Source organism: Schistocerca cancellata, chromosome 3 (genome assembly GCF_023864275.1).
Source record: "Schistocerca cancellata isolate TAMUIC-IGC-003103 chromosome 3, iqSchCanc2.1, whole genome shotgun sequence".
Lineage (NCBI taxonomy): Eukaryota > Metazoa > Arthropoda > Insecta > Orthoptera > Acrididae > Schistocerca > Schistocerca cancellata.
This window is the reverse complement of record NC_064628.1, coordinates 670361154-670387488: the sequence shown is the minus strand read 5'-3', so window position 1 is coordinate 670387488 and position 26335 is coordinate 670361154. Positions and strand designations below refer to the sequence as shown.

The 26335-nt window shown below is 43.2% G+C and overlaps 1 protein-coding gene across 1 annotated transcript in view; it reads right to left on the bottom strand.

Annotated features, from left to right (window-relative positions):
• Positions 1-26335, bottom strand: part of LOC126175638 (potassium voltage-gated channel subfamily KQT member 4) — a 992116-nt gene that overhangs the window by 150367 nt on the left and 815414 nt on the right. The window contains exons 10-11 of the mRNA XM_049922528.1: positions 22202-22329; positions 18694-18790 (exon numbers count right to left, since the gene is read on the bottom strand). Of these exons, the coding sequence (XP_049778485.1) occupies positions 18694-18790; positions 22202-22329 (225 nt within the window). The remainder of the gene's footprint in view (positions 1-18693; positions 18791-22201; positions 22330-26335) is intronic.

Below are 26335 nucleotides of genomic sequence, written 5' to 3'. Positions count from 1 at the left end.
CGGGGGGGGGGGGGGGGGGGGGGAGAGTGAAGGAATCACGAACGGCATTCAACCAATAATTATAACTAACGTTGCAACAAAACTCATATAAAAATGGGCGCGATGGTTGGCTTATGAGCAGCCGCTTCACCATGTTATCCACGTTTTCTCACCTCCCGCCTAACTGTCACAGTACTTGCAGTGGATCCTAATGCAGTTTGGAATTCCTGTGTGATAATCTGGATAGATGCCTGCCTATTACACATTACGACCCTCTTCAACTGTTGGCGGTCTCTGTCAATCAACAGACGAGGTCGGCCTGTACGCTTTTGTGCTGTACGTGGTACTTCACCTTTCCACTTCACTAACACATCGGAAACAGTGAACCTAGGGATGTTTAAGAGTGTGGAAATCTCGCGTACAGACGTATGACACAAGTGACAGCCAATCACCTGACCACTTTCGAAGTCGGCGAGTTCCGCCGAGTGCCCCATTCTGATCTCTCACGGTGTCTAATGACTACTGAGGTCGCTGATATGGAGTATCTGGCAGTAGGTGGCAGCACATTGCACCTAATATGTAAAACGTATATTTTGGGGGATGTCCGGATACTTTTGGTCACATAGTGTACGTAAAGGTGCACCATCCATCAAAACTTCAGTCTTCTTGGAAACGTCGTAAAGGAAAGAGCCCTGTTTCTTCGTTTTTCTGATTAGTGACTAAATTTTTTGATCGTAATTTCTTTTGTTCTGGTGAATCTATAGATCGCATTGAGACGCAGCTGATGGCTGTTTTCGAAAGCGTGGTTAACTGTGGTTGCACTCATTTACCACAATTCTTTGTATCAGAATCCTTTGTTTCTGATGTATTGGTTTGTATGGTTTCTGATATCTCTTTGGGTTGGGGATAGTTATCGTAATTAGGTTGGTCCCAGCAGATTAAAACTATGGCCGGCCGCGGTGGCCGTGCGGTTCTAGGCGCTCCAGTCCGGAGCCGCACTGCTGCTACAGTCGCAGGTTCGAATCCTGCCTCGGGCATGGGTGTGTGTGATGTCCTTAGGTTAGTTAGGTTTAAGTAGTTCTAAGTTCTAGGGGACTGATGACCACAGCAGTTGAGTCCCATAGTGCTCAGAGCCATTTGAACCATTAAAACTATGTGCCCGACCGAGACTCGAACTCGAGACGAGATACTGGCAGAAGTAAAGCTGTGAGTACCGGGCGTGAGTCGTGCTTCGGTAGCTCAGATGGTAGAGCACTTGCCCGCGAAAGGCAAAGGTCCCGAGTTCGAGTCTCGGTGGGGCACACAGTTGTAATCTGCCAGGAAGTTTCATATCAGCGCACACTCCGCTGCAGGGTGAAAATCTCATTCCAGGTTGGTCCCAGTTGGCATAGCCTTACCCAAAGGTCACATCGAGTAAGGAATGCTTCACACATAATGTCTTCTTGATCATCCTGAACACATTTAAGTGTGCGTTTTTGTGAAGTACTATGCTCGTCAGTAGCCTGGGAAGATTGTCGAAAGCGATGGCAAGGAAATTCCCGTATTCACGATCATCAAAAGGGGAAGAAACCGAGGCTGGCCAGACTTGGATGATTCAGTTTGGTCCGACTATAAGTAAAACGGTGAGAAAATTGAACCCACCAGTTCAAATAAGCGAGCCGACAGTTCGTACATTCGTGGTTGCTAATTTTATTTGAATACCTGCAAGTAGCTATATTAATAACTGGAACTTATTTTTCTTCAAGAATTCATTGTTCGTTAATTCATTTAAGTTCATGAAGTTATTTATACATTTAAGCAGAATTTATGTTTGTTCAAGAACTATTTTGTCACGAGGAATTTAGTTTTTGAAGAATTAATACTTTGAAGTAAGCCAAAGTGTTGACAAAATAAAATGTTTTTACTCGGAAATTGCTTTGTTATGCCTAAGTATCGCTATCCGTATCAGGTTACGCAAACTCACCTCAAGGGGCATGCCAACTAACTTCACAATCAACTCTGTTAAGTCGCCTCAGTTGTAAGCTACTGAGAAGAATGTTTTTGGGGTTACATCTTTAATTAAAGATTCCTTCATAATTTTGTAGTAAGAAAGTTAAACTATCTTCACATTCACCAGTATCTCTCAACGAATTGCAAAAAAGAATAGAAAAATCAGATAAATACCCATGCCAACCACAAAATTTTACTGTACAATTTATGATTATAGGGATAACAGTTGAAACAACATACGAGAACGCAGCCAGGTGACGTCTTCGACAAACGCCTATTTTTCGACAGGTGAACACCCATTGATTTTCAAAGCACAAATACGATAAGTGAGTGCTATGCAAGGAAACTAGAACTCTCAGTAGGAGGGACTACGCCGACCAAGAACCATAACACGTCTTATATGCATATGAAACAACGTAAACAATTATCGCAACCACGTAACTAAAGACTATGTTGTCAGAAGTTATCGATAGTGAATATTAATTACAGGAAAGTGAGCAAACAGCATTTACGCTCACCCTCTGCTCTTTGAACAGGAAGAGGGCACGATTTCAAGCACAATTTAAGCCAATTTTGCTTAAATTTCGCAAAGTTTGCTTGGAATCGTGCTCTCTCCCTTGTCAAACAGCAGAGGGATAGAGTTAATGCTGCTTGCTCATCTGCTCGTAATTAATATTTGCTATCGATAACTTTTGATGTTGGTTATCTGTGGTCGCGTGGTGGTGCTAGATGTGTGTGTGTGTGTGTGTGTGTGTGTGCGGGCGCCCGCGCGCTTTGTCTTTCTGCATATGCCGTACTACGGAAATGTCGATGGTTATCGAAAAAGCCAACCGTCTGAATTTACGTAAGTTGTTTGAACATTTTATACTCTGGGAGAAGTTTAAGACAGTTACAGCTTTTTGTTAATTGTTGTTGTTAATCGCTTGTAGTAGGCACAGTTGCAAAAAAAAGTGCAAATGTGTGTGAATTCCTAAGGAACCAAACTGCAGAGTTCATCGGTCCCTAAACTTACACAATACTTAAACTAACTTATGCCAAGAACAACACACACACCCATGCCCGAGGGAGGACTCGAACCTCCGGCGGGAGGGGCGCAGCTGCCACAGCACATGTTCGCATATATTGCGAGTACAATCATCATAATGTTGTAAAAACTATGAGTTTTTGGAGTTTTTTTGCAGTTGGTACTTAAATAATCAATACAATAAAACGTTATTTATAAACATAAATTCGTGTTTTTAACGCATTTGTTTGTTCAACATTTGAATTTCTCGCTAAAAGTTTCCTGTGGTCGCGTTACCTTGTTATGACATGTATAATCAGTAAGATATCCATCAGACGCTATGGATCTCACAAACTTTTGTACTGGGTGGTTATAACTGAAGTGCAGCTACTCACTGAACTGCAGTGTGGGCTGTAATCATCGCACGGCAGTGGAACTTGGTAGATATGCTAACCCGTTTACGCTGGAAAAAAATAGTTCCAATTTTGGCCACAAGGTACAAATCTAACACTGTACGGCATCTCGTTGACATCTCCGTTACTCATACTGGACAAATTGTGATCGTGACGATTAATAAAAACCGCAAAATTATGCCTTTTTCACTCGTCCTACATATTCTGTCTACGTTCCGTTCCTAATCCATTCCATATGGAAAGTTTTTATTCATATTTCTTGCGTCCACAATGTCAGATTTGCATCTGGTTGACAAAATTCGAATTCCTAAAGTCACCTCCGCCTTAACGAGTTAGGATATCTGCCAAGTTTCGCTGCCATACGATAATGCAGCCCACACGGTGTCTCTGTCAGTAGCTGCACTTTAATTATAACCACTCGGTACATTTCCTGCAGAACCTCATTAACGAGATCTTTCTCCTGATTTTGAAGAGGCCAAGAATCAGCGCCGGGCAACAGGAAAAAAATTGTGGCTCCTGTTTTGGCCGAAATGAGATACGTAATAAATTTACTTTCTCCGTTTTCGAACTCACTGCAAACTGCCACAATTCCGTCAACCATTCTTTTAAAAGTCTTATAGATATTGCCGTGTGAAGCGCCAGGCATTCGACTGGGCACCTGGGAACTTAACGTGAAGGAGAGCTGTGTTAGAGAGCTGCGTGCCGACTTACTTCATATCAGCTGTCCACTGTAAAATTCATACAAATATACCCGAACAAAACAACTAAGTCCACGACTTTTTCAATCATAAGTGGGTATGTAACACAGCATTACATGGGGCTTTAGAAAGTAAGTTACTCATGTCGACCCACGCTAAGACCATTGTGCACATTTTTTCAGGCTTCTTGCAGACATAGTTCTTCTGTGGTACCAAAATCAGGCGCATCACTATGAGGGAGCGAAATGGCACAGCAACTGGAAACGTACTTGAAAGATGAACGTATGCGGAACAGTACAATTCTTGTGGTCAGAACGTCTACATTGAACTCAGATTCGCCGTGAAATTCTGGCGGTATACGGACCAAATGCAATGTCGCATCTAGCTATAGTGAAGTGGTGACAATAATTTGAACAAGGCTGCACAGACGTCGGTGATGCTGGTCGGGAGAAAAGACCATTCACATCGACCACAGGGCAAATCGAGGGTGAACATTTGGGGGAAAGAGATTTTTCCAACGACGAGGATGTTGACCCAGCGGGTCTCGAAAGTTCCGTGACCAAGGAGCAGATTTCTACCGTCGAAGAGCCGGCCGCGGTGGCCGTGCGGTTCTGGCGCTGCAGTCCGGAACCGCGAGGTTGCTACGGTCGCAGGTTCGAATCCTGGCTCGGGCACGGGTGTGTGTGATGTCCTTAGGTTAGTTAGGTTTAAGTAGTTCTAAGTTCTAGGGGACTTATGACCTAAGATGTTGAGTCCCATAGTGCTCAGAGCCATTTGAACCATCTACCGTGGAAGAATTGGGCTACTGGCAGAATGTTCCGACCATTGTTTACGGAGACATGGTGATACAGTTGAAACACAATGTCATGAAACTTTGTCACATTGAAGTGTACTGCAGCATTCAATAAAAGTTGCTTGCTCTGCCATAATAACGTGCACTTTATTTTTTTAAGTCCCCACGAAAAAGAGATTTTTTTTAAATTTTTGTACTGTGTACTTTTTAGCGGAGCTGGCCCCTAGGCGACAATCTAAATAGCCCTGATTCTTGCTGTTCGTTTTGTATATTAATCATCTGGCAAACAATATTTATAAGAACCTCAGACTTCTGCAGCTGATGCAGTTATCTATAGTGAAGTGCCGTCTGAAAAAAGGTGCACAAATATCCTGTCAGATATTTATAAGATTTCAGTGTGGTGTAACGATTGGTAACTAGCTTTAAATGCAAAGAAATGTAAAATTATGCCCCTCACAATGCGCAAAAAGTCTTATGAATACAACGTCCATGACTCACATTCAAAATACGTCAGTTCATACAAATAGAAGAGGTGGACAAAAATGTGGGAACTCCACAAGGAATGAAGGCTTGAACATAAATTTAGATGCTAAGAAAGCCTGCACGTTTCATTGTTGTACTTGACCAAGAACAGCACCCGTGCAATACGTTGCAATACGTTCCAAGTGTTAGTCTGTCAAAACAGTATTCTGTGTGGTTGTAAGTGCATTGTGTTGGAGCGGTGCATCGGAACGTGGGGAAATTATTGGTAATCATATGGCGGGTTCTTCCGTAGCCAAAATGGTCGAAGTGTTTAGTGTTTCAAGAGGCACTGTATCGGTAGATTTATACCGCATACAGGGAAAGAGGAAAAACAACATACTCTACGTCACAACGTGGTCGAAAGGACGTGTTGAGTGGTTGCGACAGACTGTCGTTGCGACGAAAAATAAGACGACGACAGCTGTAGAAGTCGCTGCAGAAGTGAATGTCGCACTGGCGATCACTGTCAGCACCAAAACAACACAAAGGGAGATCCATAAGCGGGGAACTGCCGGGCGAAGTGGAATTCCAAAACAATACGTTACTGATACAAACGCCCGCAACCGGAAAACAATGTGAAGAAGCCATAAAAGCTGAACTATGGAGTAATGTGAGAAAGTCATTTGGTCGGATGACTCTTGTTTCACAGCGTCACCAACTTCTGGCCGAGTTTACGTTCGAAGAGCGAAACATGGGAGGGATTCAATAATGATTTGGGTAGCAATATCGTGGTATTTCGGGGCTCCCATGACTAGTCTGCAAGGTCGCGTTACTGGCAGGGATTACGCGGCCATTTTGACTGCTCAGCTCCATCCCATGTGAAAATGTTTATTCAGCAGTGGTGGTGCTGTGTTCCAAGACTACAGGTCAGCTGTTTACCAACTCGCGTCGTCCAGGCACTCGTTTTGTGAGAACGAGGATGAATTTTCTCACCTCGCGTGGCTACCAAAGTCACCAGATCTCAGTATAAACGAGCCTTTGTGGTCTGTTTCGGCGAGCAGGGTGCGTGGACGCCAGCCGCCTCCAGCAACGTCATCTGACCTTGTCACTATTTGCAGGAAGTATGGCACAAGAATTCCTTGAAAACCGTTCTGAGAAGAGTGGAAGCTGTTTTTAATGCCAGCTGATTTCTTACACAGCAATAGGCATGATAATGTGTTATTTTTTTAATGTTTCCATATGTTCGTTCAACCCCTATATGTTGCTGGAAGAACTTGTATACCTACAGGATGGAATGAATACATAGGCTCAATCACAGGAAAGCAGACTTTGGTTCGGAGAAAAGATACTGGAAAATTCAGCCAGTCTACCAAGGAGACTGCTTCCAAAACGCTTGTGCGTCCGATCTTTAGGTCAAATGTGTTGGACTCTTACTTGATAGGAGTAACAGTGGCTACTGACGTACACATAGAAGGGCAGCATGAATGGTCTCAGGTTTGATCCACGGGAGAGCGTCCCAGAAATGCTGAAAAACCTGAATTGGCTTCAAGAAAGACGTCAATTATCACGCGGAAGCCCACTTATCAAGTTCAAGAACCGGTTTTAACTGAGGAATTTAGAAACACGCTACAGCCTCCTAAATTCCGCCCCTACAAGACTAACTACAGCGCGCACAGAGGCGTTTAAGAGTCATTGTTTCCGCGCTCTATACTTGACTGGAGCGGGAACAAATCCTATCATATACTAAGTACCCTCTTCCATGCACTTCACATTGATTTGCAGAGTATGGACGTAGATATTTCGGTGTAAATGAAAAGGAAATGCAATTTGGTGTGACAGTATGGATCATTCAAAGGAGAAATCGAACGATAAAAATACAAAAAATGTATTGTTGATCTCGTTCGTGATTGTTCGTTTTACGTAGGTTGGAACTTAAATAGTGGCAACAATGCTGTGGAGACACTGTGCAATGGAATCTACTATTGTCGCTGATAGCACACGTTGTTGATACCTACCTTACCCCCGTGCAAATGGACTGGCCCGTCCCTCGCCTCCGGCGTGCGCACAATCGAGGGAAACACAGTCACTTGTGAGCGAGCGGTCTAACGTAACGGCGTCACTGTGTTCTCGAAACAGGAACAACGGACTTGGATCAAGATTGAATGTGCCATAGGTGGTACAGCCCGACAGTGTCATCAAGGTCTTCAAGAGGCGTGCGGGGAATCGGCGTTGCCGTACAGAACAGTGGCACGTTGGGTAAACGCCTTCAACGAAGGTCGGAAAACTGGCAGACATGCATCGGGCAGGTCGTCCTAGCGTCCCTGACGAAAAAGTGCATGCTGTTGCCGCGTTATTGGACAGTCATCGACGACATACGATTCGTGAGCTCGCCCACGAAATCGGGTTAGCACATACGACTGTGCTTCGCATCCTGAAGGAGCGCCTGGGCATGCGAAAAATTGCATCACGATGGGTTCCGCATGACTAGACGGAAATTCAGAAATGGATGCGTTACACCGCTGCTCAGACGCACTTGGAGCGCTATGAGCGCGGAGTGGCCTTTTTAAACCGTATCGTAACACTGTATGAGACATGGGCCACATCGTACGAGCCAAAATTGAAACGCCAGTCCAATGAATAGCGTCATTACGAGTCGCCGCGGAAGTCGAAAGTGCGTCAGAGCCCCAGTATGGTGAAAGTTATGGCGATTCTCGTGTGGGACTATGATGGTGTTACCCTAACGCATTACGTTCCTCCACGGCAGACCGTCACTACACAGTATTACTGTTCGTTTTTGGAGCATCACTGCGACCAGCTTTGTGAAAGAAGCGGCGACACTTTCTGCGCAACCCACCCATCATTTTGCACGACAATGCGCGAGCGCATACAGCGCAAGCTGTGGCTGCTCTGTTCGGTCGATGGGACGTGGAAGTACTGTACCGTCCAACATACTCCCAGGACTCAAGTCCTTGTGACTTTGATTTGATTCCGAAGATGAACTAACCACTTCGTGGCATGCGCTTCAGAATTGTTCCAGAGATTCGACAGGCAGTAGACCGCTCCATTCGCTTACGGTATACTACGCTCTCCACATCGCTGGCAACGGGTTCTACACAACGCTGGTGACTACTATGAAGGACAGTAACAGGTGCAAACATGTAACTCTTTTTATCGGTTGTGAATAAATAGTTGCCACTATTTAAGATCCAACCCTCGTATTTTTTCGGGGTGGACGTCCCATGACGCTTGTTCGAAGTTCATCGTCGTTGCATTAACTCAGGTTTTTTTAAATTTTTTTTATTACTCATGGCGGTTAACTCTCTGCCTGGACACGCTGAGCTACCGTGCCGGCTTCACTTCAGCTTTCCGAGCACGCTTCCAGGACCGCTAGCGTTTAGCGGGATATCCGGGTTCGAGTCTCGGCCTGGCACAAATTTTCCTATGTCGCCAATAAACTGTGTAGTTGGTCTCATCATATTCACATTTGTGAATACATTTCTTGTGTGTCATACTGCACTAGTTCGCAGCAGTGTCTGTTCTCTCAGACATCCATGTATTTCTGGAGGACATTGCATAATAGACCGCTAAACACAGACACTGCAAATAGGATAAAAATGCACTCTCGTTTCAGCGGTGTTTGTGGTACAGCAACACTATTTGATACACGCAGTTTCCTTAATGATGGCCACTGGAATGCACGCATTTCTTACACAGAGAGCGCTTTGGCGCTTTATTTGAATGTGTTTGTGTTACGAGTATCCATGTTGGGCCAGTATGATACGGACAATAAGATACAAATAAGATGCAGAACATTCTCGAAGTAACTGAAAGGGTCCCATCGAGCCATGACATAGTTTGTGCACAAATTATTAGTTCACTCGTACTACACATGAACAGGGCTTCTATCTGTACTGCCCTGTGCAGCCCTTTGAAGAACCAGTTGTATGCCTCTGTAATAGATTCGGCGGTTTCAGTTTACTGCCTCAATGTGAACCATTTGATACAACTAACAGATCATATATATAGCGACAGAAAATTTACGATGTGAGACCTTACTACATGACAAACTACTGATGAATCTATAAACACAGATTCAGGTAATTGTGTTACAACGTGACTAGTTGATGATTATATTTTAAGCAATGGTAAGTTTACAAGGACTATGACATTTAATTATTGAACGACGTGTTTAATTTATATGAAGAAAACCTGTTATTGTTTTCAGCGTTATACCACTTTTCTACATACATGAATGTATGGTTATATTTACAGTATTTTCCGTATACCTAACATTTTATATTAATGGCGTTATAACAATACTCACTTTGGACATTTATGCTTTGTGTGTCATTCATGGATCTAGTCATTATATAAATGTTGGCAGCCCTGACTCCAGCTACGGGCGCTTTTCGCTTGCTGTGTTACGAGATAAGTAATTTAGCTAGTAATTTAATTGTTTTTGCTGTATATTCTGTAGTATTTACGTGTATTAGTGTCAGATAGACGTGTTAAATTTAAAGGTTTCAGTTTAAATTTGCGTCTGAATAGGAAAAGCGATGTTTCTGTTTACGACAGTTTCTCGTGTACGCAGACGTTTGTTTACATTTTTAACTGACGTTAAATACGCAGGATCATCAATTAAGTCAGTATACGATACTCAGTGTTAGCGTTTATTAATGTCACTTAGACTCGACACATGGAAGGTAGCAGTTTTTATAAGTTTTATTACGTCATTTTTCTCCTGTAAGTAAGCGTTTGTTTACATTATAAATGCAAGGATGAATCAATTTAAGTTATTGTACAATAATAAGTATTCACGTTTATTAGTGTCATTGAGACTCGATAAATTGAAGGCTGTGGTTTTTATACGTTTTATTAGGAAAAGTGATACTGACAGTAAATTCTAACCACATTTGTATACGTTTGACTACCGGAACCTGCGAGTGTTAACAGTTAAGCAAACGTAAAATACGCGCTAAATTAGTGGTACACTACAATATCTGAGTAAATCAGTGTTATAATACAACTTTTCAGCCCTTCTTAAATATGGTTTAGTTAGCAGAAATCTAAAACTCACTTCGCCGTCTGCTTAAATTCCTTACCTTGTTGTGGGCCTTTAGTGATTGTGTACTATAAGCCCATCGGTACCTATAAAGTTGAGTTCGTATTTTTGCTTTACATTCTGATCTCTTATTGTTAGCTAAAGGTTTTGTTTTCTACCTGCATTTGTCAGTGTACAATACTCAGTATTTATGTTTATTAGTGTCATTTAGACACATTGACGGTAGCAATTTTTATAGTTTTATAAGGTCATTTTCGCGCGTACATGAACGTTTGTTTACATTTTGAATACGAGGGATAAACAGTAGTTGTAGTTTACCGTAGGTTACTATTTAATTTTTTAATAATATTCACTAGATAGCCTCTAGCAGGAAAATAAGCACCAGATCTAGCTTCTACCATACATTTTTATTGTTTTTCATTGCTGAGTGTCCTTTCTGCCAACTAGGGAGTGTAACTGTTAACCTTGTGTGGCAGTATGTTTCCTTAAGTTTCTTATAGTAAACCACATATTAACTAGGTGGATAGGGACTGTGTCTGTTGTGTGCGGATGCAGGAGTTGGCCACATTACAAACGCAGCTGGAAGCTTTGTTGGCCACAGTCAACAGGCTCCTGAGTGCCACCTTGAGGTGCGGTGGGGATGTGGTGTCTGGGGCAGCCTCTGCTGTAGTAGATGTGCAGAGTGGAATGTCACAACTCTCTGTCACTGAGCCGACCTCAGGTGCGACTGGGCCGGCCGGCCCTCTCTCAGCTCAGTGTGGGTAGCAGACTGTGCCGAGGTCTCGAGCCTCACGGCGAAGGCTGCATGGGGGCCGCAGGCTCCTGCCAAATTCCATGCACTTTGCTAATAGATTAAGTGTGCTATCTGATGCTGGAAGGGGGGAGGGGAGGCTGAGCCTGATCAGAATGCACCTTCTGCCAGGATAGTGGCCGCTCCTTCAGCAAGGTCCGGACAGGCACGTGGGGATAGGGGTTTGTTAGTTACTGGGAGCTCCAATGTTAGGCTGGTCATGGAGGCCCTCAGGAACATAGCGGCTAGGACGGGGAAGAAGTCCAACGTTCATTCGGTGTGCTTGCCGGGGGCCTTGTCCGGGATGTGGAAGAGGCTCTTCCGGCGGCTATCGAGCGTGTGGGGTGCAGCCAGATGCAGATTGTTGCACATGTCGGCACCCACCAACGATGCCAGTCGTCGGAGTTCCGAGGAAATCAATTGGCTCTGAGCACTATGGGACTCAACTGATGAGGTCATTAGTCCCCTAGAACTTAGAACTAGTTAAACCTAACTAACCTAAGGACATCACAAACATCCATGCCCGAGGCAGGATTCGAACCTGCGACCGTAGCGGTCTTGCGGTTCCAGACTGCAGCGCCTTTAACCGCACGGCCACTTCGGCCGGCTCCGAGGAAATCATTGGGTCCGTTCAACAGCTGGCTAAATTGTCGAAGGCGGCCTCCATCTCTCGAGGAGTCGAAGACAAGCTGACGATTTGCAGCATCGTGCCCAGGGTGGATTGGGCTCATATGGTTTGGCGTCGAGTGGAGAATCCAAACCAGAGGCTGCGTCGACTCTGTGACGAAAATGGTTGTAGATTCCTTTACCTACGCTATGAGGTGGAACGTTGTAGGACGCCCCTCGATAGATCAGGGGTGCAATACACACAGGAAGCGGCTACATGGGTAGCGTGCACATGTTTTTCTTCTTTTTTTTTTTTTTTTTTTTTTTTTAGGTTAGGTTCCTCCCCACGGGAAACAAACAGTTGGCCTGAAAAATTGCCAGTTCATGACACTGATGTGTGTGTGCCAACTGTAAGAAATTGTTAGTTCACCTAAACAGGTCATTCAAAAGGATTTAAATATGCTAAATCTACTGTTAGTAAATTGTCGAAGTGTCTGTAGCAAGATCCTCGAGTTACTCTCCGAAATAAACAGTAGTAATGCCAATACTGTATTCGGCCCTAGGTACCGAAAGCTGGCTGAAATCAGACATAAACAGCAGTGAAATTTTTATCTCGGATGGACAATGTTTAGGAAGGATAGGACTGATGCTATGGGAGGTGGTGTGTTCATTGCAGTTAAAAGCTGTTTAAACGCAGTTGAGATTGATACTGGGTCGGACTGTGAAATAGTCTGGATAAAGCTGTCAATCAGACAAGGAGTGGCCATTGTATTAGGATGTTTTTATAGACCAGCAGCATCCGCAACAAACGTCGTAGAACGTTTCAGGGAAAGTCCTGAGTACATAGGAAATAAATATCCGAATTATCCATTAGCTATAGGTGGAGACTTTAATCTGACGTCCATTCACTGGGAAAATTACACGTTTATCACAGGGGGCAGACACAAAGACTAGTGTGAAGTTATTCTAGGAGCGCTCTCAACATACAACCTTGAGCAGTTGCTTAGAAAACCAACTCGAGTTGGGAACGTATTAGATATCTGGGCGACAAACAGACCTGATCTTTTTGAGGAAGTTAATCTAGAAGAAGGTATTAGCGACCATAATGTCGTTATGGCTTCTATGTCAGAGGAAATTGCAAAAAAATAAATAAATAAATAAATAAATAAATAAATAAATAAATAAAAAAGTTTGAGTTTTCTTGTTTGGGAAAGCAAATAAATGTGTCATTAATGAATATATTCGTAGTCAGCTCCAAGCATTCACCGCAGGACACAAAGGTACTGAAGCATCTTTATCGATTTGTCGGCTTTTCTTTGTCTTCTAGTAATTCGAAATATGCATCTCTTCATTGCTCGCAGTACAACCCGCAGCTTTGCACGTTTTCACATTGTAAGTCCATGCCTCAGTGACACAGACAAAAAAAAAGAAAAAAAAAAAGAAATAGAAAACTACCGTCCAAACAGGCCATGAAGGCCCAACTGTACCGACTGGGCGCTGTGTCATTTTCAGCCCTTAGGCATCACTGGATGGGAAAACTGTTGAGTGGTACTTAAGATAGGTAAATAAATTAGTGAAATCAATGTGAACTAAAGTAGAAATTAGAAAATAAATGGAAAACTTAGTTTAGTTTAGAAGAATTACACACTGGCAAGCAGCGGGCAGAGCAGAAGAGGCAATGACCGTGAAGTCAGCACGTTCAGGAGAAGCCATCGCCCTCCCCACATAAGCGGACGCTGTCAATTCAGCTGTCAGGGCTTCGCCCGACCGGCTCACGTATTTCTCAATTGTCACATGTGATCAAAGGCCCTCGCCTACATTCCAAGAGCCAATGACCGACGTTAAGAAGATTCTTCGAGAAGCTTTTCAACATGACAGAAGAGGTAATGACTGTGAAGTCGTTCACCTCCAGTGAACTGATGTAAATAAATACGCGAGACGCAGTGGGCCCGACAGTAGTAGCTTTCAGTTTCGTTTTGGAGCTGAAGACCGTCAGTCAGGAAGAGACTACATCGTACATAGAAGCACCAAGTTCGCCACTGTAATGGAATAGCAAGCAGCAGCCTCGCCGCCAGAAGACAGAAGTCAGAAGGTTTTTGAAGACTGATTTTTACGTACCCGGGTGACTCGTGAGGACAGGAAGGAGACGGCCTCATATCAGCAGTCACCTGTGAGCTGGTGATGAAGATCTGACAGCCGAAGACTGGCAAGCTGGAGTCCGTTGTTCGAGTCCGGGACACTGTCCTTCCCCCGCCGTGCCGCTCCGCTGGCCGACGAACAACACTGACACACGCGGCCGCATAGAGAAGAGAAACACTGGGACGCCACATCCCAGGTATCACCATCCGATTCACGACTTCATTCTCAATAATTAAACGGGCCACCGCACGGTGCGCGTCTCCAGTCAACTGGGAGAAATGGTGACGCAAGGTACACACCACCACGCGTAATCAGACGCTGCCGCTCACGCAGCAGAGGCTTCGCAAACGACACAGCTGCCACCCTCCCAGCCAGAACAATCCAGTAAGGAAACCATTGTACAAATCTTTCAATAAAAGTTATCTTATGTAGAAATGCTGTTTCATTCTACCTCATACCCGAGCCAAGGAAGAACCCACCCTGCCCACATGTTCTTAAGAGAGAAAACGCAATTTATTTAGTGTTTTTCTCCCTGACATAATGCTTTAGAATCAAATGCCCTTTGCAGTAATGCTCATCCTGACAATTGACTAGCAAATGGTTCAAATGGCTCTGAGCACTATCGGACTTAACATCTATGGTCATCAGTCCCCTAGAACTTAGAACTACTTACACCTAACTAACCTAAGGACATCACACAACACCCAGCCATCACGAGGCAGAGAAAATCCCTGACCCCGCCGGGAATCGAACCCGGGAACCCGGGCGCGGGAAGCGAGAACGCTACCGCACGACCACGAGCTGCGGGCAAAACTGACTAGCATCAAAAGAGGTTACGCAGTTACAATACATAGGGGCATGTGGTCAGCACACCGCTCTCCCGGCCGTTGTCAGTTTTCGTGACTGGTGCCGCTACTTCTCAGTCAAGTAGCTCCTCAATTGGCTTCACAAGGGCTCAGTGCATCCCGCTTTCCAACAGCAGTCGGCAGACCCAGACGGTGACCCATCAAACTACTGGCAAGCCCGACAGCGCTTAACTTCGATGATCTGACAGGTATCAGTGTTACCACTGCAGCAAGGTCATTGACACTTGGTAATAATACATATATGTCGTAAATTTCCCGTTTCAGACCCAAGAGAAGCTAAGTTTTGAAAATCCTATTTAGCTTACCTAAAGTACCGCAGTCCATTTTTTTCCTCCTGTTTACTCCAGTTTATGTGGTCATTTTATTCGCCTCTCCTAAATATGAAACGCTTTCACCTGGTTATGTGACTTCACTGTTCATATGCACTGTTCACTTTTCGATGTTTTGATTGAACTGAAAGTAGGCTGTTTAGGTTTTTATGTTGGTAAAACCACGTAGCGCTCTGTATGAAAATCAGTGACTGTGTTGTGTGCAATCTGTGGGTGGTTTGCATTGTTGGAATATTTGCTATTGTAGTGTTGGGCAGTTGGATATGAACAGCGCGTAGCGTTGCGCAGTAGAGTTGGGCAACACGATTCTTTTCCCCGATTCGATTCCTACGATTCAATCTCACATTGCGAATCGATTCCTACGATTCGTTCACGATTCTTTCACGTTTCATTCTTGTCTGCGATGGCACGATTCTTACGGAATGCAGGACATGTCTGAAATTGTCAATAGGGGTTAGAATCGAACTGTATCATGATAAGATATGCCAGATATAGTTTATTTATGAGTAAACATGCATATGACGTTATAAGTGTGATTCTCGATTTATGCGTGTAATGCCTTAATTGATGAAAGGTCACGTTCGATTTGATTGCATCTATTGTTTTATTTCAGTATGCCAGGAAAGAGGAGTCGATTTGAGCGAAAGGTGGTGCAAAATTACGTGGTATACCGGTTTGGTTGTGTGGCTTGAACGTATCTAACTACAGACGTCTGTTTTATAGTAACAAAATCTAGCAGTGAGGCAGAGGTGGTTTGGCTCATATCCTATGTTTTTCTGTGCTGTCTTTCGAAGTCCACATCACCCTTGTAATTCATAACGCAGCTTACAGCCCTCCCACACAGCAAATTTAGCTTAACTTTCATTTCTTCTAAATACAAAGCATAGGTATTTTGCTTTTAATTTGTCAGAGAACTTGCCGCTGTCACTACTATGTACGTGAGAAGACGACATACCTCTCAACAGTAGGATCCAATCGTATACAGCGACATTACTTCACTAAAATTTAATATGAATCTGAACACGATAACATTTGAAAAAATGGTTCAAATGGCTCTGAGCACTATGGGACTCAACATCTTAGGTCATAAGTCCCCTAGAACTTAGAACTACGTAAACCTAACTAACCTAAGGACATCACACACACCCATGCCCGAGGCAGGATTCGAACCTGCGACCGTAGCGGTCACGCGGTTCCGGACTGCAGCGCCAGAACCGCTAGACCACCGCGGCCGGCGATAACATTTGAAAACTCGAACTTGAAATTATTAATTTTGTTTAAAGACGGTATTACATAGCGATCCGCCAAGAACGGTATTGGTTAGAGCGTCTATATTCTCTCTATATAGGCTCTGTAATATTGGTCTAGTGCTACAGCCATTTAGTGGCAGCTCTAGTGGAACTAACAGAATTAGCAGTGAAGTAATGTCGCTTTACGCTCGTTCCAGTCAGCCACCGCCAAGTGTCAGCTTGGTTTTCACGAGTAATATTACGACCCACGAACTTCGTTTCTTCGTTCCGAGCTTCCTTAGTTCGCACATATCCTTCACTTGACTGCCATCTGGCGGTCGTAATCATTCGGCACGACTCGGAATGATTCGGAAGTTGCCTTCGAAGCGTACTATTACTAAGAATCGATGAATCGTTGGAACTTGGAATCGTCACGACTCGGAAACATGCAATCGTTCTAACGATTCTTTTGAACGACGAATCGTCCGTATCACGTTTCGATTCTTACGATTCTTTATTTAGAGTCGTTCAAATGAACGACTCATTCACGAATCGCTACAACTCTATTGCCCAGTTGGAGGTGAGCCGCCAGCAGTGGTGGATGCGGGGAGAGAGAGATGGTAGAGTTTTGAGGGATCCAGTTTCTAGTGGATCTCAGAGGCAAATACAAGGACCAGACAGACAGGTTTGTTGCAGGCTCGCCAAGTTCTGGCACAGGAGTCATTATAAGCCTACCATCATTAAAGGTAATTATATTAAATTCTTCGAGTGTGTGCAGCACTGCCTCGCCACAGGAGTAGTTGCTTTAGCATATCCTTGACTAACTGTGGGCATTGAAGTCGGCTGTAATAGGACAGCCATCCTAAACCGTACATTAAAGCATGCCAGAGTAAATGGGGACGTAGGTGACGTCACGTGTACTCAGATGGGTCCATGAACAACAGACTGAAATATTAGAAGGTTAATGTGATTAATCTATTATTCTATCTTTTCTATCCTTATTGTGTGTGCGGGTTCCCTCTACATGGTGTCGCCACATGTAGTTTAAACTGTATTTCGCATATGGTTGCTATACAGTGCCCGTCTATGACAGGATGGAAGCTGTAAAGACTCTTTTATTTGCTGTTGTGGACTGTACATTTCATTGCACAATGTTTAATGGCACAAACAGCTATAAACGCAATTGAATGTCACTTTATACTTTGCATTCCTTTTATGCCGATTGACAAGCTGATCCAGTGTAGGTTTAATGTTCATGATGTTACAGTTGCGGTTGCTCATTATTTGTTGCATAACAGATCTGATTAAATTCAATATCTCCTCAGATCGTTAGCGGCCTTGTTAGTGCCCAGTGTTATTTGTGGGGAACAGGACGGTGAGTACGGGGCTTTAGCGTTAATTATCACGCTTGTACTCTGTCTAGAACCACATTTCAAGAGTCGTATATCAACACTGTTCACATCTGATCCATTTGCTACTGCTGTGGCAATGTACCCCGGCCTCAGTAACACATCGTCACAAGGCATGTGACTGAATATATCGCCACGTTTGTTGGTAGTTACAGGGTTACAACTTTGTTGGGGGTGTGAGCCGGGCTACATGCTGAAGATGGGAAATCTTTCTGTCCTATACTTGCACAAGATAAACATTTCGAATCGTCAGAGTGGTTCAACTGTTATGCAGAACCTAATTCCTTTCTGTACTAATGTTAACCCCGTGGTTCTCGTATAACAGTCACTTTTGGTTCTATTTTTTGGAAGGTCAACGAAGCACATAAGTGTAATTTATATCAGTTGTCAAAATAGGGTATCTAAAAAGGTCTTTGCAGATGTTTCTTTTTAATGACGAACGATAATGTATGAGACGCTTCTGTATTCTGAAGATGTTATCACTACAAGTGGAGTTTCCCTCAAAAATGGTTCAGTAACTAATTAGTGAATGGAAATATACGGAACACTGTAACATCTTTATTTTCAAATCACCTGTAGGCGGGAAACTTTCTGTACTGAAAATGCAGAGAAACTAAGACGCCATATTGTGTCGAATATACGAGTTTTTCATTTAACGCTGTGATCTACTTGTGGACTCAAAAACTGAATCCGTTTCTGTTGATACATCTATTGATGGTTTCAAATATTTAACCAGCTACCCTTTCATAAAGAAATCTGTTTACTTTCATCGTCTACAAAGATGACAAAATTTGCATCCATTGGCACTGCAAGTGGGAGATCAATAACTTACATGCGTATTGGACTGTATATATTTACATACTGCGCTGAAATAAAGTGTATTTAGAAAATATGTTCTTGGTTTACATACTACATATAAGTCTTACCTGTCTTTCAACTTTAACGACTCTCGATGCTAGACTGATTTTTGATGCATATACATCTTTCGCCTTGGAACCTTGCTTCCCGAGAATTTGGTCCAACCTGCAAGATCGAGACAAAATTGTCGTCATTGAATTTGAGGAAACATTTCAGTAAACTGTCATAAATTGAAAGTAATTCGATACTAATAAATTGTGTATGTACACGGGTGAGTGGAAAGAGTTTGATAAACAGGCACCCATATTTACAGTAAGGCTAATGCTACAGATTAAATTACTCGTGATCTTCTGAATGCTTGTAGTTTTGTTACTCCTTTTTATGTCTGATAAGGGGAATATATTATTCTTGACCAGTATTGAAACCTCCTTTGGATACACGGTTTCTGTGCTGTATTTCGGCGAAATGAAACGATAAAGTGAAAATATATGCTGAAGATAGTCTTGATGAAATTATTGATGTAATCCACACTTGCACGGCTCCATTATTCGTTGCCCTAACTTCGAAGGATACCTCCAATCATGAAGCTAACAATAAAATAGATGAGAAGTGCAGTTTTCAAATCCGAAATCTGTGATAAGGAACCAACAGTGCAGTAAAAACTAATTAAGACAAACATGCATTCGATGGTGTGTATACCTGTCTATTTTAGACATGATCACTGTGCAAAAAAAAAGCAGGACATCACTTTTTCGAAACCCCGTAATCGTCTCCCACTGCGACGCAGGAGTTCGAACTTTGGCTCACAAGTGCCGTGAACCTTCCTCTGTAGTGTAAAAGCGTGGGACCCTGTGACGTCACCCTGGGACTGGACGACGCTTCAGGCAGCAAGGTATCGACACGTAAGAAAAAAAAAAAGGCCACAGCTCAGAAGTTCATGTAAGGTCTAAGGTGGATTAATGATGTCAAATTGGCACCAAATTTCACCATAGTTCCGCCTAACGCGATCATGGACATGTCATACGATGGGAAGGTCGGCAAAACTGCTTACCCACATTTCATTCCTTGTTTTGACGCTTTTGCAATGGAAATCACAACGTCGACATCCAGCATTGAAATCACGCCGTTTTCTTATGAGTGGCCGAGGAAAAATATTTCAGACACACCGTCATTCATAATCGACGCGAAGAGCCCTCACGAGAGGGGAAAAAAGGGCATCAATAAAAATTAGACCTTCGCTTGGGGCGTTGATTCCTACGTATTCGCGGTCGAAAACGACAGTTTAAAGGAACACGTTCTCTTGTCAATGTTCAGTACTGCTGACACCCCCCCCCCCCCCCTCCGAACGTTTCACTCCTACCCTAGGGTCATCGTGGGCCTGCAACCGTTCTGAAAATGAACGTGATCTGGCATCTTTGGAGTGTAGTGCGACCGTAATTTTTGTGACTCCACCTAAGCCGCTACAGCAGCCGTAATGCTCCATTCACTTAATGCCTTTCGAAGTCCCTGACAGGTTCACAGTTGTATTTAACGTGCTCAACAAAGCTGCGTGGGTGTCACCGAGGGTGTTGCAGAAATGGGGGGGGAGGGGCTCTTACATGGACCCTTTGCCGCTTTATTCGTGCACATGTCAATGTTATGTCCCCCCCCCCCCTCCCCCGTCCGAACGTTTCAACCCTACCCTAGGGTCATCGTGGGGCTGCAACCGTGCTGAAACTGAACTGATGTGGCATCTTTGGAGTGTAGTGCGACCGTAATTTTTGGGACCCCACCTAAGCCGCTACAGCAGCCGTAATGCTCCATTCACTTAATACCTTTCGAAGTCCCTGACAGGTTCATAGTTGTATTTAACGTGCTCAACAAAGCTGCGTGGGTGTCACCGAGGGTGTTATAGAAATGGGGGGGGGGGGAGGAGTTCTTACACGGACCCTTTGCCGCTTTATTCGTGCACATGTCAATGTTGCGTCCCCTCCACCATCGCGCCACAGAAGGGCATTAAACTGGAGGACTGAAAAAACATAAACAACCTTTGCTGCGGCGGATCATGTACAAATTTTTGTCGAATGGTTTTGAGCGGTCCCTAGTGCTTACACCCTGTATGCCAGAGCAAATATTGATATCGCACTACACTCCAAATGGGTCAGATCACTTTCAACGGAGTTGCAAACCCACGATGTCCTTAGAGGGGGATAAATCGTCCTGGGGGGGGGGGGGGGGGAGTCAGAAATGTTATATGTTGTCAACAAAGTCGTCCTGTTGGAAACTGCTCTGCGAACTGTCGTTTTCGATCGCGAAATCTGTGGGAATCGACGCCCCAGGGGAAGGGATGGTTTTGTTGATGCTCTTTATGCCGTCCTCGGAGGGCTTTTCTTATCGATTCTGAGCGGCGGTGTATCTGGAATGTTTTCCTCGACCACCATAAGAAAACCACGTGACTTCAATGCTGGGCGTCGCGTTTCTGACCTCCTTGGTAGGGACATCAAAAGGGGTGAAATGTGGGTAAGAGGGGGTGTGACGACTTTTCCATCGTATGACACATTCACGATGATGGTGGGCAGAGTTGTGATGAAGTTTGATGCCTATGAGACATCATTAACTCAACTTAGACTTTATATGAACTTCAGATCTGTGGCCTTTCTTTCGCATGTGTCGACATATTGCTGTTCGAAGCGTAGTCGATCCCGAGGTTGAAGTTTCAGAGAGCAACGTTTTTGTACCATTACAGAAGAAGATTGTAGGCAACTTTGAGGCACATTTCAAACTTACGCGTCCCAATCGGAGACAGTTATGGGGTTTCGAAAAAGGGATACGATTTTTTATTTATTTTGCACAGTGAACAATCACTAGACATATACATAAGAGGGTAATACTTTTGACAGGAAAATTAAAGTGCAACATTTTTGCAAAGTTCTCTCTACGTGCAGTTTCTTGTTGTTATTGACATACAAGCATGCCGTAATTGGTAAGGAATAGAAATAGCACAGTACAAAGGTTGTGTCGCATGCTGTCACCACAAAATAAGCGAGACGAAAATCGTACTAAACTCTTTGATACTCATAGCTTTCTTGTTGTAACATTAATACTCGTCATGCAGTAGCGAAATATTTAAGCAAAAGAAATTAAGACAAAGCACTGCTGCGTAGAATAACCGCTTCAGAAAGTATTTGATTCCGACAGCGTATGACAGCGGATGACCTCAGGTATACAAGTAATCCGTAATTTGACGGCCCTTTCTCTTTAAATTGTGTATGAAGCTAGAAAGTATCTTTCTTAAAAGACCGTAATTCGCTTTTGTACGTCATACTGTCTGTGTTATAAATATTTACACCTTAATGTGGTATTACCATGGGCTCGATATAGTACCATAGCGGACTGCAATATTCCTAGTCAAACCGAATAAATATGCTTGGAACGATCGAGGAAGCTTTGGTAACACAAATATCTAACCTCTATTCTAAGAGCTACACTCTATAAAAGGGACCTCTAATCACTAATGACACTTAATTGGTACGGTAATGCGAATTATAAGCGTGAACATGCATACTAACGAGTGTTGAAGTTTGTACTTCGACCCACCTGAAGTGCAGATTTTTCACCCTGTTCAAGAGGTCTGCGTGCCCGGACGAGTATTGCTCAATGACGTCCTTAACGTCGTACGGTTTCAGGGCTTCTCTAAACTTTCTTCGAGCCACGAAATACTTGAGCTACAGCAAGGCAACAGCAGAGGAAGGAAGAAATAAAACACGCCATTGTGAAAGTGAGTCAAGGCAGTGGTACAGTCTGAAAGAACTCTACAAGTGCCATCTGCGCGAGTGGCTGCAGTCACATCGCAAGAGTCCATCCTCATGAGTTCTCTCAATATTAAAATCCAATTTTTGCTTCATTTCACCGTTCAATATAAGGAATGGTAATAATAGGTTGAATGAAATACTGATATCATTCAAAATCTGATAAATTTTCAGACATAAAACGGCACGTTTTAGGAGATTAGGCTGGGTCTAAAGATTATCTTTGGGAATCCGTATGAGCATTTTAAGTATAAAATGGCGTACGGCGACCATCTTGCGAACATTGTTGTGGTATTCAGTACGAAGATTGATTGGATGCAGCTCTTTGAGGTAAACTATCTTCTACAAGTTTCTTTATATTCGTATGACTACTGCAATAGACGTCAGTTTGAACCAGCTTTATGTATTCAAGCCTTGGTCTTATTCTATAACTTTTCTACTTCCTCCCACTCCCTCCTTTCCATCCCCACTTCGCTCTCTTATCACATTATGTGCTCGTTGGTTCCTCGGTAACCGTTCCGTCAACATATCTCACGTTTTAGACACGTTGTGACACGAAGAGCTTATATTCCCGCCTTCATTGGTTATCCGATGTACCCTACCAATATTCAGCATTCATCTGTAGCACCGTATTTCTAAAGCTTCTGTTCTGTTCTGGCCTCTACTGCTTGTTGTTGTTGTTGTTGTTGTTGTTGTTGTGGTCGTCAGTCCAGAGACTGATCTGCCGCAGTTCTCCATGCTACTCCATCCTGTGTAAGCTGCTTCATCTCCAAGTAATTATTGCAACCGATCCTTCTGAATCTGCTCTGCGTATTCATCTCTTGGTCTCCCTCTACGATTTTTACCCTCCACGCTGCCCTCCAATGCTAAATTTGTGATCCCTTGATGCCTCAGAACATGTCCTACCAACCGATCCCTTCTTCTGGTCAAGTTGTGCCACAAACTTCTCCCCAATCCTATTCAATACTTCCTCATTAGTTATGTGATCTACCCATCTAATCTTCAGCATTCTTCTGTAGCACCACATTTCGAAAGCTTCTATTCTCTTCTTGTCCAAACTATTTACCGTCCATGTTTCACTTCCATACATGGCTACACTCCATACAAATACTTTCAGAAATGACTTCCTGACACTTAAATCTATACTCGATGTTAACAAATTTCTCTTCTTCAGAAACGCTTTCCTTGCCATTGCCAGTCTACATTTTATATCCTCTCTACTTCGACCATCATCAGTTATTTTGCTCCCCAAATAGCAAAACTCCTTTACTACTTTAAGTGTCTCATTTCCTAATCTAATTCCCTCAGCATCACCCGACTTAATTCGACTACATTCCATTATCCTCGTTTTGCTTTTGTTGATGTTCATCTTATATCCTCCTTTCAAGACAATGTCCATTCCGTTAAGCTGCTCTTCCATGTCCTTTGCCGTCTCTGACAGAATTACAACGTCATCGGCGAACCTCAAAGTTTTTATTTCTTCTCCATGGATTTTAATTCCTACTCCAAATTTACTACTTATCGTTGTCGTTTCACTTCCATGAATGGCTGCACTCCAGACCAACACGTTCAGAAAAGATTTCCTGATACTAAAATGTATTCGATGTTACCCTATTTCCCTACAAAAATCAGTGATCCTTGAGGCATTTGGATTTATCCTTGGTATCCAGTCTGATAAAACAGCTCTGCTACTCGTACCACTCGTCTAGGTGCATTATGAGCAATTTCAATACGGAATCGCATGGGCAATTTTTTGTTTATTTCTTTGCTATTTTTAAACCCTAGCATTCTGCAAAAACGTTACGAACTATCCACTTAGTTTATATTTCCTTAAACATTTATACAGGTCGCCGAATGAACACCTGAAGGATGCTCTTTCCTTCACCTTTTTCTTTCCTGAAGAAGATGTTTGATGTTTACTCAGAATCACAAAGTACCTTCGACTCCATCTTTGACACACAGTTGTCTTATAATGGGAGAGTTTCTAGATTCTGTTCCTGTGGCTAGGGCAGCAGAGATGACGCGCTTTCCTACTAGTTGCCCCTACCACATACTTTTTAATCATTTGACCATCCGTTATCCGTGGGGTCGCATGAGTTACGTTGGAGTGCTTCTTTTCGTAAAAACCATTCCAAATTAAAAATATAATGAAATAATCTAGACCACATAAATTAATTTTATTTTTAAAAAAAGGTGATCGGTGTCGATCAATGTTTGACTATCTTCAGACCTTTTCCCCTTGCTGACTGCTAGAGATGGCGACATGGAGCACGAACTGCTATAGGATGGCGTGAAGAGCGTTTTACTGCACCGACGGTAAAGAAATCGGTCGGCAGATATACACCGCTTCATTGCCATTACTAATGTTAAGTCGTGGAAGGTGAGATCATCGACAGCCCTCCAAAGGGACTGTTGTGGTCTCTTAAGGGAATGACCTGTATTTTGTCCGGCCTCGTAAATAATAGAGGATATTGCGTGGAAATGCTACTCTGAAGCGAACAGACTGCCACGGGAGGGTAAATCGTAGTGACAAGCAGTATCAAACCAGTTAGAAGACCGAAAGAGAAGAAGAAATGTGAAAAAAGTGAAAGAACTGACGCTTCACACGGATTGTCGTGGATCGTCTCTTTCAGAATGGCACCCAGCAGTAGAATCCGTGACTACCGTTCCTCCCAGTACACCTAAAGGAAAGGCCGAGAAACAAAGGAGAGAAGATGTATTCTAGTTTGCTTTGGGTTCGCCATATTCTCTCAAAATCATCGGTATATTTTGTTGTCAGTCGCATCGGCGTACATTTCCCTCTTCTTCAGGTAGCCAGTTAAGTGAACAACATTAAAAACAAGTCATCCAGCTTATCTGTGAATACATTTTCTGTAATCGTTCTCTTCATCTGTGCTATGAAATAGTGGGGATCGCCACTTCGATCTTCAAAGTAACTGTAACGCCATTCACACTGCCTTTCCAGCTGCGTGCATTTACCTTCCCCAACATGGACCTCTTACTATCCCATCAAAATTCTAAGCCCTCGTCGCTATACTTTGCGCAAACTGTACTCCAGTAATCCCATTGTTTCCCCTCTAATTTTCAGTTCTATTATGTTGCCCCACTTGTACCAACATATACAACAAACCCTACACCTACACTCCATTCCCTTTCGCAATGAAATTTTAACCGACTCCCTCTCAGATAATCATATCCTCCTCCATATTTATCAATCCTATCAGCTCTAACTCTTCCTTCCGTATCTTAAGCCACATCAGGGCACTTCACTTGCCTCTTCGTCTTGCCCTAGTCCTTTCCTGTTCGTACCATGACCAGGATCACACACCGTCCTCCATTCTATTTGCACTTCTCACCCTATCTAGCTCACCTACCCTGATCTCCGCAACTACAGCCACCGGATCCTTTTGTTTATACTCACTCCAACGAGCCTGCTGAACGTCCTTTACAGTCTCAGTTGCACATTTTCTTTTTTTTGCAATATGAGTGCTTTTAATAGCCATGGATCTGTGTAGTTGCGTAAGCAACCTGTCGTGTCTGTATTGGAACTAAACATCAGAACACTATGATGCAAATTCTGACATATCTGTATGTTGCAGCTACACATCAAAGTATTCTGATATATATTATGATGTGTAGTTCCGATAAAGTCACGATGGATACCTTACGCTATTACATAAATTTGAAGATGATCCATGGCTATCTAAACTAGTCATACTACAAAATATGTACAGCTGAGATTGAAAAATAAGAGGAATATAATTTTTTTAATACCAGAACGGTTGCTGAAGTCTCTCATGGCGAATATGCTGGTTATAGAGAAATGGTATCATTACTTTTTTTCTTTTTAAGACGAAAAAAAGTCAACAACAGTTTGTAGTACGACCAATGAAAATAGTATTAGTGATTTGAAAAGGGTAGG